Source organism: Bufo gargarizans, chromosome 11 (assembly GCF_014858855.1).
Source record: "Bufo gargarizans isolate SCDJY-AF-19 chromosome 11, ASM1485885v1, whole genome shotgun sequence".
NCBI lineage: Eukaryota > Metazoa > Chordata > Amphibia > Anura > Bufonidae > Bufo > Bufo gargarizans.
The window spans coordinates 3,576,688-3,597,847 of record NC_058090.1 but is presented as its reverse complement, the minus strand read 5'-3'; the positions used below and the strand labels follow the sequence as shown (position 1 = coordinate 3,597,847).

Sequence of the window (21,160 nt, the reverse complement as noted above, 5' to 3'; positions counted from 1 at the left end):
AGCTCTGTGGTATAATACAGGCTGTAATTTAGGATTAGTACAGGATAAGTAATGTAATGTATGCACACAGCGAGTGCGGCTCTGGAGTATAATACAGGATGTAACTCAGGATCAGTACAGGTTTATAATGCTATGTATGTACACATTGATTCCACCAGCAGAATAGCGATTACAGCTCTGGAGTGTAATAGAGGCTGTAACTCAGAATCAGTACAGGATAAGTAATTGTAGTGACCCAACTTTTTATGTAGATTGATACTATATATTAACTGATGGTCATGAGTGCAGATGCCTTTTAAATATTTGTAACTAATTTTATGACGAGAGAAGTTGAAGCTAACAAAAGTATAACCAAATGTAACGGTTAATAGTTTGCACATAAACACTTTGATAACGCTTTCTGTGAGGCAGATTTTTAAAGAGATTGTCCCATTAAGACAACTATTTCCTATCCACATGATCTGACTGCTGGGGCCCTGCCGATCAAGAGGCCTGTTCATGCCTGCTTGAATGGAACAGTGCCCACTAGTGTTGAGTAAACTTGTGTTTTAAATTTGGCGTACAAAGTTCGGGTTATCGAAGAATCCCGTTATGGTTTCCGCTACCACGGACCATAACGGAATTCTATGACGGCATGCATACATAGACTTCTACTATGACTGAATGCAATACGGAATACCTCTTATAGGCTTCCATGGTGGATGCCGTCATAGAATTCCGTTATGGTCCGTGGTAACGGAATCCATAACGGGATTCTTTGATAACCCGAAACTTGTACGCCGAACTTAAAACACAAGTTCGCTCAACACTAGTGGCCACACATGCATGTTGTTGCTCTGTGGGGCTGCCGGAGAAAGCCAAACCCTTGTACAGAGTGCTATCTCTGGCAGTCCCATATCAACCCCTGCCGATCAGACACATGTCCCCTATCCTGTGGATAAGTTGTCTTTATTGGACAAGCCCTTTAAGGCTACTTTAACAGTAGCAATAAAGCAGTCCAGCAAGCTGTTCCGGCAGAGGACTGGTGGCCATGCAGGACTATCTGGATATGCCAGATATGGAGAACTCTGGCATGCTGCCGGAACAGCCTGCTGGATTGCTTTAACGCCAGTTTTAAAAGGGGGTTGTACAGGAGTAGAAAAAAAAATGTTTTTTCTTTTAGAAAAGGCACTGCTGTCTTTCCATCTGGTGTATCCGATACTGCATCTCACCCCCATTCAAGTGAATGGGGTTGAGCTGTAATAACAGATAAAGCGCATGGACATTTGGACATAAGGATCAGCTGCAATAACGGATACAGCCGATTGACAGGTGTGGGCACTCTTCCGCAAAAGAAAAAAATAATGTTTTTTTTCAGTCTTTTACATCCCCTTTAAAACTGGTACGCAATGATTACAGGGAAGCAGCACTCCAAACATAATCGGCAAATGTTTCAGATTTCTATCACTTGCTGATCGGCTTTTTACCCCCCCTGACAGTGAAAATGCTAAAGCGACCTGATGGATAAGACAACATTGTTTGTGATGAAGGCATTAATTATATCAAAATGGTTGTATAACCAAAGGCAGCCAACCAGAAGCTTAATATCAAGTTACGCTTGGTATCAGCAACTCTTCAGCTTATCTTTTGATGCAGGAATTGTGAAGTATGGGTGTAGCAGAGCTAAGGCTTCTTTCCCACTCCCATTCATAGTTCCAGCAGGCTGTTCTGGCAGAGAACAGCCTGGAGAGCTCTCTGGATCATTCATTGACTGTTTTTGTTTGGCTGAATCCTGGCATATTTGCTGGGTAGCGGCTGAATCTCCACTGGACCCTATTATAGTCATTGGACCGGCGGTTATTCCGGTAACATCCGGCAGTGCCGGACGCAGACGGCTGCAGCAGGCTGTTACAGCAGGGAACAGCCTGCCGCAGCTCTCTGGGCTCGACACTGCTGAAGATTACCGGAATGCCCGACTATAATGGGGTTGAAAAGATCACTTAATGTTTTTTGCCCATTGTTGACTAAACTCGTTAACACTTCATTTTAGTTCTGCTACACCTGTAGACAAGGAGTAAGACAGGGCTGCTTTTAGAAATGGCACCACAGCGGTCCACAGGTTGTGTATGCGATATTGCAGCTCAGCTCCCTCTGTTTCAGTAGAGCTGAGCTGTAAGAGCAGACACAACCCATGGACAAGTGTGGTACTGTCGCTTGAAAAATTTATGTTTTTTTGAATCCTGGACAAACACATTAAACTGAAGGTCCACCCTTGAACACCATATATATTTTAAAATCTAAATAAATTCTGTGCTGATTAATTTTTAATATATCTTTATAGTGGTCACCGTTACAAAAATCCTTTGTAAACAGTTAAAAGGGTTATCCCACAAATAAAAAAAATAAAAAAGAAATATCTGGAGTAATGCACACCAATATTTTAACTACATCAATGTAAAAATTTGTTTTTACTCACCTCTCTGCAGCTCTGGTCTCTCCACTCTCTGTGGGTGGGCAGCAGCTTGCCCTATGTAACATCAAGCACTTGCATCTCTAGGGAGTGCATTGCCGCCAGCTCTTGCTAAGTCTGCACTCCCCCCGCTCCAGTTGCCAGAGCTGTGTTCTCCTGTTTTACTACCCCGCATAGAAAATAGTCCCTTGCACACAGCCCCACCAATTCCTGTAAAGAATTGAACTATGATGAGCAATGCAATTTCCTTCTCCACTGTCTAGAGATAGATATAGCTATATATTTCAATGAATTTAGGGAGGGAGGAATTTATTAAATGTGTCTGAGCCACTTCACTATGAGATCACTACAACACTGAGAGAAGAAAGAGAGCAGGGATACTATGGCCCACGTTAGTCCACCACTGAATGCAGGAGGTGGACCAGAATGTTGGCCACAGGAGAAACGTCAGGGGGCTACCGGAGAGGAAAATGTAATTTACATACTAAACCCAACAATATTTTTATTGCATGTATTTTGTAGGATAACCCCTTAAATCAGGGATCGGCAACCTTTAGCGCTCCAGCTGCTGTCAAACAACTCCCAGCATGCACACTTACATGACTGTTCTTGTAACTCCCATAAAAGTGAATAGAGGATTCTGGGAGTTGTAGTCTCAGAACAGTTGCAGTGTCTGAGGTTGCTGATCCCTCATCATATTCTGCCTGCATCTGTCACTAGAGGGAGCACCAGAGTGTATTACATATGGGTTATACCTTGAACTAAATACTAAAACAGTCCTTGTAGAGGTGGCTGCAGTCAAGACAGACTGTGGATTTGGAGTTCTACATAAAAAAACAGCTATGACCAAGATATATTAAGAAATGATTCAGCACAGAATATTGGACCCAAAAGTGATGTGGTATTAGAAGGTGGACAAAATTTTCCTTCTGTCCTCCTCCTTGGCCATCCATCAGTCCTGTGTGACGTCTGCAGTGACGTTGCATCCACTGTAGAGCATGGTGGCATAATGTCCCTTGGTAGCCATTAGATGATGCCTTCATAATTTCTGTGGACCATTCACAGCTAGGCGTTCCTTTACTTGGGGAAAGGATTCAGTTCCCTGCCCTAGCCCTGTATGCGTTTGTTGGCACCCCATCAGGCATCCATTCCCACCATCCCGCCTCTAGCTATACCCCTTCTATGGACACATCACTGTGGCCTAGGCTCCATAGTGGTTTCATACTAAACCCTTCCTTTTCCGGAGTTCATGTATGCCAAATCTTGAATCAATATTATTTATTGGTCCAAACTAGGCAATATTACCATTCAGGAGTCTAGGAAAGCTGGTTGACATTTGTAACGGTGCCCACCGATTTACCTGTAATAGCCTCTTGGCTACATCCCATGCAGTTATAATGACTTAAAGGCTATGTCCGCCTTAGCAATGATTTTTGCTCCAATAGTCTTAAAATCTTTGGTTTTAGGTCTAAAGCACGTACGTAGGCCTATGTGTTTCCATGATTACATACTACCGATGCACCTTGTTTAAGCTGATCCAGCTGTCCGCCATTACTGCAGTATTTTTTTCTGCAGAAGAGGATATAACACTATACAGGGTTTGTATGTGGCCTGTGATTATGGAACACATACACTGCCTGTCCAAAAAAAAAAGTCGCCACCCAAAAAAATAAAATAAATGATTCTCAATGGGGTTAAGGTCTGGACTCTGTGGTGGCCAATCCATGTGTGAAAATGATGTCTCATGCTCCCTGAACCACTCTTTCACAATTTGAGCCCGATGAATCCTGGCATTGTCATCTTGGAATATGCCTGTGCCATCAGGGAAGAACAAATCCATGGATGGAATAACCTGGTCATTCAGTATGTTCAGGTAGTCAGCTGACCTCATTCTTGGAGCACATACTGTTGCTGAACCTAGACCTGACCAACTGCAGCAGCCCCAGATCATAGCACTGCCCCCACAGGCTTGTACAGTAGGCACTAGGCATGATGGGTGCATCACTTCATCTGCCTCTCTTCTTACCCTGATGCGCCCATCATTTTGGAACAGGGTAAGTCTGGACTTATCAGACCACATAACCTTCTTCCATTGCTCCAGAGTCCAATCTTTATGCTCCCTAGCAAATTGAAGCCTTTTTTTTTCTAGTTTTCCTCACTAATTAGTAGTTTTCTTATGGCTACACAGCTGTTCAGTCCCAATCCCTTGAGTTCCCTTCGCATTGTGCATGTGGAAATGCTCTTACTTTCACTATTAGGCTAGGTCTACACTACGGCATTTTGTTGCACTAATGTCGCGCAACAATTTTTATAATGACACTGCAACATACTGCAATGCAACAGTTGCAGAAAATCCATTCGAGATGGATTTCCTGCGACTGTTGCGTCGCAGCATGTTGCAGTGCAACACCATAGAGTGCCATTATAAAAATTGTTGCGCGACATTGGTGCTACAAATGTTGCAGTGTAGTTGTGCCCTATCTGTTGCGCGACAAATGTCCTCGTGTAGACCTAGCCTTAAACATAGCCCTGAGTTCTACTGTTGTTTTTCTTCGATTTGATTTCACCAAATGTTTAAGTGATTCACGATCATTCAGGATTTTTTTTTCTGGGTACATTTCTTCCTCGAATACGATGGGTCCCCACTATCCTTCCAGTTTTTAATAATGGGTTGGACAGTTCCAATTTTAGTAGTTTCTGCAATCTCCTTAGATGTTTTCTCTGCTTGATGCATGCCAATGATTTGACCCTTCTCAAACAGACTAACATCTTTTCCACGACCAGTTGGGTTAAATATCTTGTCGCCCATGCGGTAATTATCCAATAGGAGGCTCATAACTATTTGCTTAGTTAAATCCAGGTGGCGACTTTTTTTTCTTTTTTTTTTCTTTTCCAGGCAGTGTAGATCTGCATAAAAGCTGCATACACCAAACGATAGGGACTTTTAAATCAAAGCTATTTGCTTCATTCCTTATTTTAGTTGCATTAGAGCAAAACACTGATTTCTAAAGTTTACATAACGTTTACTGTACATACTATTTTAATTCCTTTTGTATGTAAGTTGCACACTTCTGTATAAGTTGCTATTATGTCCCTTTTCTGCTTACAATATGTATATATTGAAACTGTGTTCAAAGCCGTGTATATTTTTAGTGAATCAAAAGGACGGTTTATGATATACTGTGCATAATAGCGGGGATGTATGGGTCAGTGACCTCCAGTCTGGAGATTCGTGCTCAGTTCTGTCTGAAACCACAAGGACCAAGTCTCTTAATGAACACTACTTACAGTCTACGGACACTGTGCCCAGCCGGGAACCACTGGAATAAAGACTGCATTTTATATATGTTGCTTGAAGGATTTGTAAAGATGAAGGAAAATGTTTTTGAATGCTAATTTAATGAATTAATATAATGTTATTAAAGGGAATCTATCATTAGTTGACTTTACCATGCACCTGTAGACTGGGGGTGAGGTGGTTTGATATTGAAACAAAATCTCTAATTTACCTGCATAAATGAACTTAAAAAGGATTTGTCCCCCTCTCCTGATATCTGTTATAGTAAATATCTGTGTTCCACATAAAGTAACAGAGCATCTTTTCTTAGAACACCATGTTGTGCTGTCCTTCTGTTATTCCTCTTGGAAATGTATGAATAAACGGACAAGAATATAACCACTATAATTCTGCTCCTATGAACAATGTTAAAAAAATAAATAAATACAATACTGCCCCTATGTACAAGAATATGTGTACTATTATACTGCTCTCTGTATTACAAGAACATACTATAATACTGTGCACAGTAATGATTATAATACTGCTGCTATACATAAGAATAAAAAACTACTATAACACTGCCTTCTACGTGCAAGAATATAACTACTATAATACTGCCCCTATGTAAAAGAAAATAATTACTATAATACTGCCTCCTATCTACATTAATGTAATCTAACTATGTTATACAGTCCTGTAGGTACATGACTACAACTGCTGTAATTATTCCCCCTACCCACAAGAATATAACTACTGTAATATTGCCTCCTATGTGCAAGAGTATAACTACTGTAATACTGCCCCATGTTCATGAATATAACCACTTTAATACTGCCCTCTATGTACAATAATATGACTACTATAATACTGTCCCCTATATGCAAGAATATAACTACTATAATACTGTCACCTATGTGCAATAATATAACTGCTATAATACTGCCCTCTATGTACAATAATATGACTACTATAATACTGTCCCCTATATGCAAGAATATAACTACTATAATACTGTCACCTATGTGCAATAATATAACTGCTATAATACTGCCTCATGTACCACAATATAACTACTATAATACTGCTCCTAAGTACAATAATAAAACTACAATACGGGAAGTATACAATAAGCCTTTTTAATTTCTCTAACTACTATAGAAAGCTGAGCTCTGGCCAACAAAGACCGTTTTATAGTCAGACTGTTTTGGTTAATGAGGCCAATAAGCCTTATCCTGAACAACCCACACAATGGAGATATGTCTGTGTTTTTTTTTTTTTGTGGCCCATCCTAACATTGCCCTGTATGTATCGGAATAGAACTACTATGAAACTGCCCCCTATGGTGGTAGAATGTGCATATCCTCCTGGACATGTTTAAAGTTGATTGGTCGTATGGGTAAAGAATGGTAATGATAGATTTCCTTTATTTCCTGCCTCGGATGTGATCATTTCAGCTGAATGTTGATGTTGTTCCTGCTCAATTGTCTCATTTCTCTACCAGACCACTGCAGGTTCTGCACCAGAACTGTCTGAGATGGTGTGGAGCACTTGTGGAAGTCTCTTTACTTTGTCATATATTACAAAATATCACCTTCTGTCACAATTTGTAATTGAACTTGTTTCCTCCATATTTTTTTTTTTCTTGCTTTGTAAAAAAAAGCTGGTTACTGCCATACTATACACTACTGTGTTGCATTGCAGGAAATGTAGTGTTTATATACATGGCCAGGTATACGAAGTTGAAGTATACACTACTCACAAAAAGTTAAGGATTTTTGGTTTTCAGGTGACATTTATGGAAAACATAAAAAGTTCACACTACAGTGATATTAGTGTATATCATGAAAGTAGGGCATTTAAGTAGAAGAAGGCAATGGTGATTTCCTCATCTCAATTTATTGAAACAAAAGCGGTGGGTATATACCCCACAAAAATGTCAGTATATGAATAACTTGTCATGTGGTCTTGCTGTTCACACGTCAACTTATTGTCTGCTGAGGGATAGCATCCCACTCTTCTTGAAGGCTCTGGGGTACAGAGTTATGAACCTCTACACGATGACTCAGCTGATCCCATAGGTTTTCAATGGGATTCAGGTCTGGAGAAAGTGCAGGCCACTCCATTTGAGGTCCCCCAGTCTCCAGCAGCCGTTCCCTAATGATACGACCTCGATAAGCTGGCGCATTGTCGTCCATGAAGATGAAATTAGGCCTGTGTTGTTCATGCAGAGGCAAAAAGACTAGAGTAATGATTTTATTCAAGTAGTATGGGACTGTCACTGTACCATTCTCAAAGTTTAGGGCAGTTCTGTATTGACTGCCTACACTGTAACACCACCACCAGCAAAGGCTCGTCTGGTGACAACAGCGGCTGATACATGGCGCTCTCTCCTTCATGTCTCGTTGGTGACCATAATTTCTGCCTAGACAGTCATGCACTGCCCCCTAACTCCCTGTGCTTGGAAGAACAGTGTATCAGTAATTAGTTACTGTTTTTTTAAGCTATAAAGAATTAAAACACTAAAAGGGAAATTTATCAATACAAGTGTAAAGGAAAACTGGCTAAGTTGCCTAGAGCAACCAATCAGATTCCAACTTTCATTTTCTAAAGAAGCTCTGGAAAGTGAAATGTGGAATCTGATTGGTTTTTATGGGCAACTAAACCAGTTTTTCTCTACACCAAGAATATATACGAAAGTTGCAGAATTCTCATTATACTGCGATTAAAGTGATACACACTTAAGAATCATTAGAAATTATTCCCGATCTCTCGGGTCAACCAGTGATAGAAGAATTCATTTTCTTAAGGTGGATTTAGACAGGCCGATTGTCGGGAAGGAAGCGTTCAGTAAAGGAGACGGCTGCATTTACATCGAGCGATCTCCTTCATTGGGAGAGGATTCTCATACAAAATCATGGAATCTGAGCAGCAGATCGCTGTTTAGACCACACGGTCTGCTGCCCAGAAGCCATGAATAATCAGATTGACTGCACATTTAGATGGCCAGATGATTGGGAACAGTCGTTTCTAATAGCCTGGACCAGGGATGCTCAACCTGAGGCCCTCCAGCTGTTGTAAAACTACAACTCGCACCATGCCCTTCTGTAGGATGATAGCTGTAGGCTGTCAGGGAATGATGGGAGTTGTAGTTTTGCAACAGCTGGAGGGCCGCAGGTTGAGCATGCCTGGTCTGGACAATTATTGGTGCATCTACAGTACTCACATCCTCATGGAGGAAGGGCTTATCACATGGTTTATGGTAACCAGCTAGATTCATTAGATAACTGCTAAGTTCATAGACGACTCATAATGTGGGAGAAAAGGAGGCTGTACACAGTGGGGATCCCCAACATTCAGGGTGGGGTTGTTCTACGTTGGCCAATCCCTTTAATCCCATTTTTATTTATCTCAGGACCACCTATATTATATCTCTGATTGTGAAACTAGTCTAAAGAAACTAATGGGAGAAAAAAAAAAAGGTCCATTCACACGTCTGTAATTGCGCATCTGCAAAACACAGACACTGGCAATGTGCATTCCACAATTTGCAGACCGCACATCGCCAGCAATTGCGGACAAGATGCGGAAGTGCAGATACGGACAGCACATTCCAGCCCCATTGAAAATAAATGGGTCTGCACCTGTTTCGCAAAATTGCGGAACGGATGCGGACCCATGAATGGACCCTAACTATATGTTTGTATAGTAATCCTGAGCCACCATCGCTCATTCTGCAGAGATTCCTATTACTGTATTAACATATAAACTGAAGATTTTAAAAGAACAGCACCATCTGCTGGTTAGATTTCGGAAGTTCCTTTTTCCAACCTGTGATTAGAAATGATGGAGGAGGCATGTCCCTGTGCAGATCGGATACAGGATCCAACCAGCAGCCACTTGGCAATGCAGGCAGTAATATAGTGTAACCAATAAACCCACACTGAGTCCAACACTTGCCATCTTGTTACCAGTTACTCCATGGACTGAGCACTGGTGCCCCTTTAACCATATTTATGGGATGTCAAGGCTCAGGCTGCTTTAACTTCCATCTTCTGAATTGACATATTGCTGAACCCCACCAAGCCTGAGAATAAAGGGGGGCACAGGAGAAAAGCACAGCGAAAACCTGGCCACCTGCAGCACGGCTCCTGCCAGAGGAGTGAGTTAGACCCGCATACCATTATATCAATGATCTGTAATCTGTGACTCGCCAGCTTATGTGGAACTACACCTTAGGAGGTATAGTTCCACAAAAGCTAGAGAAACACTGATCAACCCATAAATATCAGCATTGAACGCAGTCACTAAATACTATGTTGAGACAGAACGCACGCTCACGCCTTCACTTTAATGGTAAGTGTGCCTACAGCATCACAGACTGAATGCCCATGTATAGATCAGGACCAGTTGTATACAGTATGCCATGTTACAGGAATTCTCCTGTCATATGTCCACTGCTAGCCGTACCTACAGTGGGCATGTGAGCATTAGAACAGGACCATGGAGCAATGGGGGAAGGCAGCCTGGTCTGATATACCACCTTTTCTTTTATATCACATGGAATGCCAGGTATAAGATGGCAGCAAGATTCAATATGGGCAGAAAGGAAATTCGGCAGTGAGATACTACGTAATGATCTACAGGGAAACCTTCAGTTCTGGTGTTCATGAGGATATTCCCTACCAAAACATTGTTGTAGACCCAGTGCACTCCTTTACGGTAATGGTATTCCCTAATTGCCGAGGCCTCTTTCAGCAGGATAATGCGCTCTGCCACAATTCAAAAATTGATCAAGAATTGTTTGAGGAACATGACCGAGTGCAAGGCGTTGACTATAAAAATCTCCAGATCTCAATCCCACCAAGCATCCATGGATTGTGCTGGAAAAAATGAGCCCGATGCATGGAGGCTCCACCGCCAGATACTGCAGGCTACCTTCAGTGGTCTTATGGAGTCCATGCCACTGGGTCATAACTGTTTTGGTGACATACAGGGTACCTACGTCGAAACAGACAGATAGATTTAAAGGTGTTGTTCCATCTGGGACATTTATGGCATGTCACTAGGATATGCCACAAATGTCATTAAGGTGTGGGTCCAACCTCTGGAACCCATCTGCCATTCATTACCATGAGACTTCTGAATATAGCTGAGAGGACTCATACTGTAGGAGAGAGGAAGAGAAGGCCGCCACTGGCTCTTCGCTCACTTCAGTGCCTGTTTTTGAGACGTTAACAGGTCTTAGAGGTGGGACCTACACCTTAATGACATTTATAGTATACACTAGTGGTGTACTATTAATGTCCCAGGCGGGGCAAGCCCTTTGATGTTATGGCTGGGGTGTGTAAGTGTATACATACTGCCTTAAAATTAATTGCACTTTAAAATAAATAATACAATTTAATTTTCAGAATGATCACTAGAACATAGTATAATATAGGGGCAGCAACGCTCAGTCACAGCCTCCCTGGTTGTAGGTAAAGGGGAAGAATGGGTGTCAAACTTTATATTCAGTCATGGAGCTTTCTGTTGCAGAGGTCATCATCTATTATTCCCCGTTTTTAGCCATTTGAGGCTAGGAAGATGCTGACTTTAGTGTTCAAATCCTGCCATCTCTCTATATATGTCTACACACTGATGGTTCCTTTTCCAACAGAAAAGATCAGAAATCTGCACATCTTTTTGCTGTATCGATGAACGCTACACAGTACACTTCGTGCTCCAATACTGGACGGATGGTAACAGTTCACAGATTCAGTGTCCTGTACGGTTATGTACTTGCTGGTGAACCCTGGGTAAACCTTTCTTTTTGGGATGGGTGACAGAAGAAGCGCAACTTCCGTGGAAGAAGTGTCACCTCTACAGACATGGCATCATATTCTTCGGAATCTATGCTGAAATGTCCCGCAGTGCCCTGAGCAAAAAGAAAAGGCAAAAACTGATGTCAATCCATATGCAAGCTCTGTGAAGCGATACAGTCCTGATCAAAAGTTTAAGACCACTTGAAAAATGCCAAAAAATCTTATTTTTACATTGTTGGATCTTAACAAGGTTCCAAGTAGAGCTTCAACTTGCAACAAGAAGAAATGGGAGTGAGACAAATTTTTTTTGAGCATTCAATTTAATGAAAACAACGAATAAACTGAAACAGGCTGTTTTTCAGCTGATCCAAATTTTAGGACCACATGCCTTTAAAAGACCAAATCTGTGCAAAGATGTGGATTCATTGTCATTTTCTGTCAGGTAGTCAAACGTGATGGCAAAGGCAAAAAAAACTCTCCCTTTTTGAATGTGGTCGGGTTGTTGAACTGCATAAGCAGGGTCTCTCACAGCGCGCCATCGCTGCTGAGGTGGGACGCAGTAAGACAGTCATTTGGAATTTCTTAAATGATCCTGAGGGTCATGGAACAAAAAAGTCAAGTGGAAGTCCCAGAAAAATGTCATCAGCACTGAGTCGGAGGATCTAATTGGCTGTCTGTCAAGACACTGGACGATCCTTGACCTAAATTAAAGACCTTACTGGTGCTGACTGCAGCCCCATAACCATCAGACGGCATCTGAGACTGAAGGGCTTCAAAAACTAAAAACGTCTTCAAAGACCTCGTCTCCTTGAACGCTAAAGAACTGCTCGTTTGGACTTTGCAAGAGAGCATCAAACATGGGACATTCAAAGGTGGAAGAAAGTTTTATTCTCTGATGAGAAAAAATGTAACCTCAATGGTCCTGATGGTTTCCAACGTTACTGGCATGACAAGCAGATCCCACCTGAGATGTTTTCTACGAGCCACAGTGGAGGGGGCGCCATAATGGTCTGGGGTGCTTTTTCCTTCAGTGGAACAATGGAGCTTCAGGAAGTGCAGAGGCGTCAAACGGCCGCTGGCTATGTCCAGTTGTTGCAGAGCGCATTCCTCATGACTGAGGGCCCTCGTCTGTGTGGTAACGACTGGGTTTTTCAACAGGACAACGCTACAGTACACAATGCCCGCAGGACAAGGGACTTCTTCCAGGAGAATAACGTCACTCTTTTGGCCCAAACTGCGTGTTCCCCTGATTGAAATTCAATTGAGAACCTTTGGGGATGGAAGGCAAGGGAAGTTTACAAAAAAGGACAACAGTTCCAGACAGTAGATGGCCTTCGTGCGGCCGTCTTCACTACTTGGAGAAATGTTCCCACTCACCTCATGGAAACGCTTGCATCAAGCATGCCAAAACGAATTTTGGAAGTAAAACAATAACGGTGGAGCTACTCATTAATGAGTTCATGTTTGGAACTTGGATTTCTGTTTTTGGGGGGGGGGGGGGTTTACATTTTTTTTTGTTTGTTTTGGAGGTGTGGTCCTAAACTTTTGATCAGCTGAAAAACCGCCTGTTTCAGTTTATTAGTTGTTTTCATTAAATTGAATGCTCAAAAAATGTTTTGTCTCACTCCCATTTCTTCTTGTTGCATGTTGAAGCTCTACTTGGAACCTTGTTAAGATCCAGCCATGCTAAATATGATTTTTTTTGCCATTTTTCAAGTGGTCTTAAACTTTTGATCAGGACCGTATCATGTGTCATACAATATTTACTGTCTGGACTATGATTTTTCATATTGCAGGTCCCCCTCTCTCGGCAGTCAGATGACTAAAATGAGCCAATTTTCTCTGCCATTGTTATTACTGAGCACAGAACGTATCTTTAGCTACATGTACATGAGGTGCTCAGATCACTGACGGACTGTCTGAACAATACTTCACCTTTGCCTCTCCAAGCGAGATTGAAAAGGCCAGACATCCTCACCTGAAATCTCATGCATGTGGTGGCACAATAAACATCGCAGAACAGTTGTCCCCGCTCTGAGATTTTATCTGCACATGCGCCAATGTTACTGCCGCCAAAGCATTTGCAAGATTTCAGGGCCAGGCATCAGAGTAGATAGGATGCCTTGCCCTGTCAATCTCATTGGGAACGTGCTCCGAGGGACTAGGCCAGCACCTCATCTGCATATAACTAAGGATAAGAATTTTTCTGCATTAGTAAGGGAGAAAGAGTTCATTTTAGTCACAAGGAAAAACCCTACCAAGTACCGTAGCATGCCTGGTTTAATAAGGTTGATCATGGTGACAGATACTCTTTAAAGGAGTATGCCTCCCATCTCATCGACTATATTTTAACACGTATCTTTTGTAAAATTCTGAATATATGAAAATACCTTAGATTTTTTTATTCCACACAATTCAGGAAATATGATGCTTAGATCCAATTCTTTGTTAAAGGTGTTGTCCAGCCATATATATTAATGATCTATCGTATTGATAGGTCATCAATATTTGATTGACAGGGGTCCGACACCCCTGCCGATCAGCTGTTTGACAAGGAAGTGGCGCTCCATGCGACTGTTGCTTCCTCTCCTGTGGAGCAGCTGCCTAGTGTAATTACAAATACTCGCTCCATTCAAGTAAAGGAACGAGTACTTGTCATTACCCTGCACGTCTGAGATGACGCGCAGTGTAAAGCCCCTTTCACACAGGCGAGTTTTCCACGCGGGTGCAATGCGTGAGGTGAACGCATTACACCCGCACTGAATCCGGACCCATTTATTTCTATGGGGCTGTGCACATGAGCTGTGATTTTTCACGCATCACTTGTGTGAAAATCGCAGCATGTTCTATATTGTGCGTTTTTCACGCAACGCAAACCCCATAGAAGTGAATGGGGCTGTATGAAAATCGCAAGCAAGTGCAGATGCGGTGCAATTTTCACGCATGGTTGCTAGGCGATGATCGGGATGGGGACCCGATCTTTATTATTTGACCTTATAACATGGTTATAAAGGGAAAATAATAGCATTCTGAATACAGAATGCAAAGTAAATTAGGGATGGAGGGGTTAAAAAAATAAAATAAATTAAACTCGCCTCATTCACTTGTTTGCGCCTGCGCTCATCACATTGCCCATCACCATGGTAATGGACCATGTGATGAGCGCAGTGATGTCACCAAAGGTCCTTTTCTCCCAGGTCCTCAAAGAAGAAAACAGAAGAGAAGCCGAGCTGCGCGAACAAGTGGATGAGGAGAGTTTAATTTATTAATTTTCTTTAACCCCTCCATCCCTAATTTACTTTGCATTCTGTATTAAGATTGCTATTCTTTTCCCTTATAACCATGTTATAAGGGAAAATAATAAAATCTAAACACCACCGATCCCAAACCCAAACTTCTGTGAAGAAGTCTGGGTTTGGGTCTGGGTACCAAACATGCCGATTTTTCTCACGCGCGTGCAAAACGCATTAAAACCCTTTGCACTTGCGTGGAAAAATAGATCATTTTTTCGCAACACACCCGCATCCTATCCGGCCCTCACAAGCGACGCCTGTGTGAAAGCGGCCTAAGGAACAGGAAGCTGCCGCCTCCTCTTCACACAGCCGATTGGCGGAAGGTGCAGGACCCCCACCGGTCCTATATTGATAACCTATCCTGATGATGGATCATCAATATATATGGCAGGACAACCCCTTTAATTATTGATTTTCCAAGGTTACCGTCACTGTGAACTTATCTGGGTTCCCAGGAGCACAAATTGGAAGAACATGTACTGTAGTACCCCGGCCTAGCACTTGACCCAAAAGCAGTAAAAAAAAAAAAAAAAAAAAGCCTTCCTATTTAGAAAAAGGGGTTTGGCGAGAGAGAAAAGAAAGGGGAGAGGCGCTCATAGGGTGGTGGGTAGCGGTTGTGTTGTTCTGCGTAATGGTCGAAGTGTGCTCACCTTTTGGTGTTGTGCTGGTTGGAGCTCAACGTCCGTGAAGGTAGGTACACGTGGAGAAATAAGGGGGCGTTGGTTATTTTGGAAAGGTCGGTGCTGCCAATACCCGTTCGGTCCCTTAGGTGGAGTTGCCAGGGACTCCTAGGGACTGTGAAGGAAGAAGTTGCTGGTTTGTGTGCGATTGCACACAGTAGGGTATTTGTTTGGCGCACAAAAGGACGACCTCAGACAGTGGACTTTGGTGAAATAGCTGTTTTTATTGTTCAGTAGACAACGCGTTTCGGAGTTTATAACTCCTTTATCAAGTCTAAAACAAGGGTATAAAAGAAAAAAATGCCGGAGGCAAGAGATGTATCCCCACCTGGTTAGATGGGTGTGGACATGCATTAAACAGTGGATTATTTAGAGAGTTTGTGCGCGTGCCTTTAAGCGTTAAAATGTGCATAGTTATATACAAAAAAATAATTTATATATAAAATAATGATGATAAAGGCAATAATAAGATCTGTAGTTTGCAGAGAAAATAAAAATGCAAATGTCAGTGACAGCAGCAGCAGTTGATTAAAAGCGAAGGAAGTCAGTAAGTATTCGGTGGTCCGCATATGAGGTCACTATTGGGCCCAGGTGTGTATTATTTCTGCTGGCATAAATGATTGTGTGCTCAAGTATGTTTCAGGAGGACTGTGGTTGTCGGATGAGTGAATGTATATGGCGTGTGAAGGCTGGTGTCCCTAGTGCGGTATGTGTGTGTGTTATGACGGTATTAGGTTGAATGTGGGGGGGGGGGGGGGGGGGGGGTTGGGGTTGGGGGACAGGCCAGATGGCTGTGGGAATAAAAACACAACAAATGAGAAGACGGACACTGGGCAAAGGGGCATGATGATGTCTGTGTGTGTGGTGATGGAACTGAGGGGGGGGGGGGGGGGGGTGCGAGGAAATATGACAGGTTGGGGGGGGACGGGACATGGTGCAGTGCAATGTGATGTAGTGTGTTGTGTTTGGAATATGGCTGTGGGGGTAATAAAGAAGGTGGGGGTAATATAATGAAGGGGGCGGGTGGCCGGTGGTGATTAGGAGGGTGGGTGCAGTGTGTGGTGGTGTTTTGATGGTGCTGGAGGGAGGAGGATGGATATCCTGTATAATGGTGGGGGTTGTGAGCTGCGCTGGTGGAATGTGGCCCCACATGGTGGTTAGATAGGCTGACCGAGTTATTTGGGGTGCAATGGGGGATGTGGACATCACAAGCGCTGTTGCTGTCTGCCTCTTACCTGGAGCGTCTGGTTGTGCTGGGAACGCCGCTCTCCATGTGTCTGAGCGCGCGCTTTTTGAGTTCGGGTGGCGGGGGCGGGGTTGTGACGTCAGACGGGGGCGTGGTGGTGACGTCAGGCGGGAAGGCTACTGGTATTGCTGCGCCGATCAGCTGATGTGCTAAGGGGGCGGGGGAGGGCGGTGTCCATGGTTGTTATGCCGATCAGCTGATGTGCTGGGGGCGGGGTTGTGACGTCCTTGAGTGCTGCTCGGCTGGCGCTGGGCAGTGAGGGAATATGTAATGTGATGAGTAGTGGACAGTTTAATGTGTTATGTTGGCAGCACGGGGGGGAGGGGGGAGAGGGGAAATGGGGGGGCTGGTGCTCTGTAATGTTATGTGTTGATGGGGTGTTTTGATGGGGTGGCTGTGATGGGGTGTTTTGATGGGATGTGATGTGATTAAGGGGCTGGTGTGTTGTGGCTGGTTTGATTCATTTGAAATAGGGTGGGGAGTGTACTAGGGTGGCTGGTTTGGGGCATGTATATGACCTAGAGTGGCGCGGTAGTTGGCAGGTGGGCAGAGGGGATGTGGTGGTGGAGAGAAGGGGGGGGGGGAATTATTGGGATGGATGGTGGTAAGGTGGGTGGGAACGGAGAATTGGGAGCGTGAGTGCTGTGGGTGCTGGAGGTGGTGGGCACGCCGGGGGTTTGACATGGTGGGGTAGGATGATTGGAGATGGGGGAGGGGAGTGGATGGGTGTGGAGGGGGGGCAGTGGTGTGTGTGAAACAGTATGGGGTGGTGTGTGGCAGAGTGCGTGGTGTGATTTGAAGGGCAGGGATCCGGGTTTGTTTGGATGCAGTTGGTTTCTAACAGTTCGTTTAGGCAATCTGGGTTTTAGAAGCAGTTGGTTTCTAGCGATTCGTTTAGGCCGTATGGTTCTATGGTTTGTAGTTTGAATATCCAGTACATTTCTTTTCTCCTCAATTTCTGGTAGCGGTTACCATGGGTGGCTGGGATTTCTTCAATGGGTAGTAGGGAGAGGTCTCCTGCATCCTTGTTGTGTGCCTGCAGGAAATGTCGGGATACTCCATGTTTGAGGAAGCCGTTCGTGATGTTCCAACGGTGTTTGTTCATCCTCTCTCTCAGAGTGAGGGTGGTCCGGCCAACGTATTGTAATCCACAGCTGCATTCCAATAAATAAATGATGTATGATGATGAACAGTTTAGGAAGTGCTTTATTTCAAAATTTTCTCCTGTTACATTACTGGAGAATTTGGTGGTCCGATTTGAGATGTTCAGACAACACTTACATCTTTGGTGTCCGCATTCTCATTTGTTGTGTTTTTATTCCCACAGCCATCTGGCCTGTCTCTCTGCTGACGCCCGATTAAGGTAAACCCCCAACCCCCCCCCCCCCCCCACAACCACATTCAACCTAATACCGTCATAACACACACACATACCGCACTAGGGACACCAGCCTTCACACGCCATATACATTCACTCATCCGACAACCACAGTCCTCCTGAAACATACTTGAGCACACAATCATTTATGCCAGCAGAAATAATACACACCTGGGCCCAATAGTGACCTCATATGCGGACCACCGAATACTTACTGACTTCCTTCGCTTTTAATCAACTGCTGCTGCTGTCACTGACATTTGCATTTTTATTTCTCTGCAAACTACAGATCTTATTATTGCCTTTATCATCATTATTTTATATATAAATTATTTTTTTGTATATAACTATGCACATTTTAACGCATAAAGGCACGCGCACAAACTCTCTAAATAATCCACTGTTTAATGCATGTCCACACCCATCTAACCAGGTGGGGATACATCTCTTGCCTCCGGCATTTTTTTCTTTTATACCCTTGATAAAGGAGTTATAAACTCCGAAACGCGTTGTCTACTGAACAATAAAAACAGCTATTTCACCAAAGTCCACTGTCTGAGGTCGTCCTTTTGTGCGCCAAACAAATACCCTACTGTGTGCAATCGCACACAAACCAGCAACTTCTTCCTATTTAGAAAAAGTGTAGTATTAATTTTATTGATAGTTTGTCCACTGAACCAAGACCTAGCAACCCACCAGCAGTTGAGCAGCGTATGTACAATACTGAGCTGTATGCAAGGATGACATGGAACTATTATCATATAATGTCAAGGGGTGGGAGACGCGCAGCTCTGGAGGAGACTGATGCTGGTGAGGAGCCCTAGTTATATCTATAAGAATAGTCATAGTCCTTAAATATAAATAGGACCTTTCACTAGTTTAAAAACTAACTATATCAGTGGGCAGAGCGGCGCCCAGGGGTCCCCCTGCACTTACTAGTATGTCTGGGCGCCGCTCCGTTCACCCGGTATAGGCTCCGGTGTCTGCAGCTCCCTCTGTTGTACTGGGCGGAGTTTTTGTATTCGGGTTGTCCCTTGCTGCAGCGCTGGCCAATCGCAGCGCACAGCTCATAGCCTGGGACTGCCCACTGATATAGTTAGTTTTTAGGTTTTAAACTAGTGAAAGGTCCTCTACAAGTTCCAGAAATGCTGCAGGAAACACTACATGCAGCTGGGAGAAGGATACACAGGATGCCAGGGCTGTTCCAACAGATATAGCTAGGGGCTCGTCCTCAGCTGTAGGTTGTGTCTCCTGCTCCATGTGGCAACTTGTCTAGTGGTTGTGGAATGTACCTGAGCATATGACTACTGAGGCTCGGCACCACCACTAAAGCAGACAAGAAGGGAAGAGTCAAAGACAGAAGAAATGGGTAGATGGGAAAACCCCTTTAGTCATCAAATAATGAAAAGTTCTGGAACTTTGTGTATCGGTTCCTTTATGTTTTCAAAATCTCTGCTTGCAGTCAGTAAAAGGGATTTTTTCCCCCTACACATTCAGATGGTGAAAACCTGTACAGACCTAATACTTATTATAGCTGTGGATTAGATAACCCTCTGTGAGCCAAACAGTCTTACATTCGGGTTGATTCACTTTACCTGCACTGATACACTGAAGCAAGCTATCAGGACAAGAATTTCTTTTTGCAGCTGATGTGAATAGTGTCATGTTAATAACAGTTGTAGTATTCTTTATTGGGGAAATGTGTAAATTCATCACAAAACTGCCTCTAAAGTGTCCCCTTTAGAACTGAATGTTGCTGCATACAGCTTACTGTAAGATGCAGAGGATTCTCAGCCTGCCTCTGCTCTCTCTGCTCCAGCCACTGCCTCCCTATAACTAACCTATTTTAACCCTTTGGATACCAGAGTTTTTTTTTGCTTTCATTTTTCTTCCCTGTGTTCCTGGAGCCATAACTTTTTTCCGGTCACATATCCATATAAGGGCTTGTTTTCTGCGGGACAAGTTGTACTTTCTAATGCCACCATTTAATATGGCATACAATGTAGTGGGAAGCGGGAAAAATTCCAAATGGGGTGGAATTGGAAAAAACCCGCAATTCCTCCATCGATTTACAGGTTTTGTCCCTACGGCGTTCCCTTTGTGGCAAAACTGACCCGTGCCCTTCAATCTCTGGGTCAGTATAACTACAACCATACCACATATGTACAGGACTTATATGTCTATATACTGTAAAAATAAATTAAACTTTGAAAAAAACAAACTGTTTTACATCACCATATTCTGACCCCCATAACTTTTATATAGTTAGGCCTACTGAGCTGTGAAGGGGCACATTTTTTGTGGGACGATCTGTAGTTTTTTATTAATACAATTTTTTGAGTGTGTGTGACTTTTTCATCACATTTTATGAAATTTTTTTGTGTAAGAAAAGCAATGGAAAAATATCAAAATCGGCCACTTTGATACTTTTTACCCGTTACGCCATTCACCATATTACTTTTTTTTAAAAATGTTTTTGTAGCCAGTCTAGGAGTCTACCATGTTCACATATTTTATTTTTTTGTTGTTATTACCATACTGAAAATACAGCATAGTAATATGTGAATTGTCGATTTCTTATGCTGGCCTCCCACCTGCTGGCCAACATAAGAATTGCAGCTCTGAAGAGACCCAGCCTATTAAACTGAATTACAGGCACCCCCAGTTACACTTGATCACGGCATCTAAAAGGCTGTAATGACAGCAATCGGCATTTTTGCCAGTAGTGGTCATTAGCCGCGGGTCTCTGCTGTTTGTAAGCAGAGACCCGCCGGCCATAGACCCCACTGCACGAGCGAGCGGGCGCCATGGTTAAACATTGCCCCAGTTCTTTACATGTACGGCCCTGGTTGCAAAAGGCATTTAATATGATTTGTACTAAGAGTCCTGTACGATGTTATCTGCTGTCCGCATTGCTCCTCTCCATCTTCCCTGCACTTTCCAGAAATGTACTGGGAAGATAGAGAGGAGCGGAGCTGTAGTGATGAGCCCTGACAGCAAGTGCCTGTATTAGCGTCCATTCACACGTCCGCA

The 21,160-nt window shown here is 43.3% G+C and overlaps 1 protein-coding gene across 3 annotated transcripts in view; it reads right to left on the bottom strand.

The window, feature by feature from the left end:
• Window positions 1–9,686: 9,686 nt before the first annotated feature.
• AGK (acylglycerol kinase) overlaps window positions 9,687–21,160 on the bottom strand; it is a 72,152-nt gene continuing 60,678 nt past the window's right edge. The window contains exon 16 of one of the 3 annotated variants that reach the window (XM_044271927.1): window positions 9,687–11,643. In XM_044271927.1, the coding sequence (XP_044127862.1) occupies window positions 11,500–11,643 (144 nt within the window). In that variant the 3' untranslated portion in view covers window positions 9,687–11,499. The remainder of the gene's footprint in view (window positions 11,644–21,160) is intronic. The other 2 variants (XM_044271926.1, XM_044271925.1) reach the window with 2 other exon arrangements.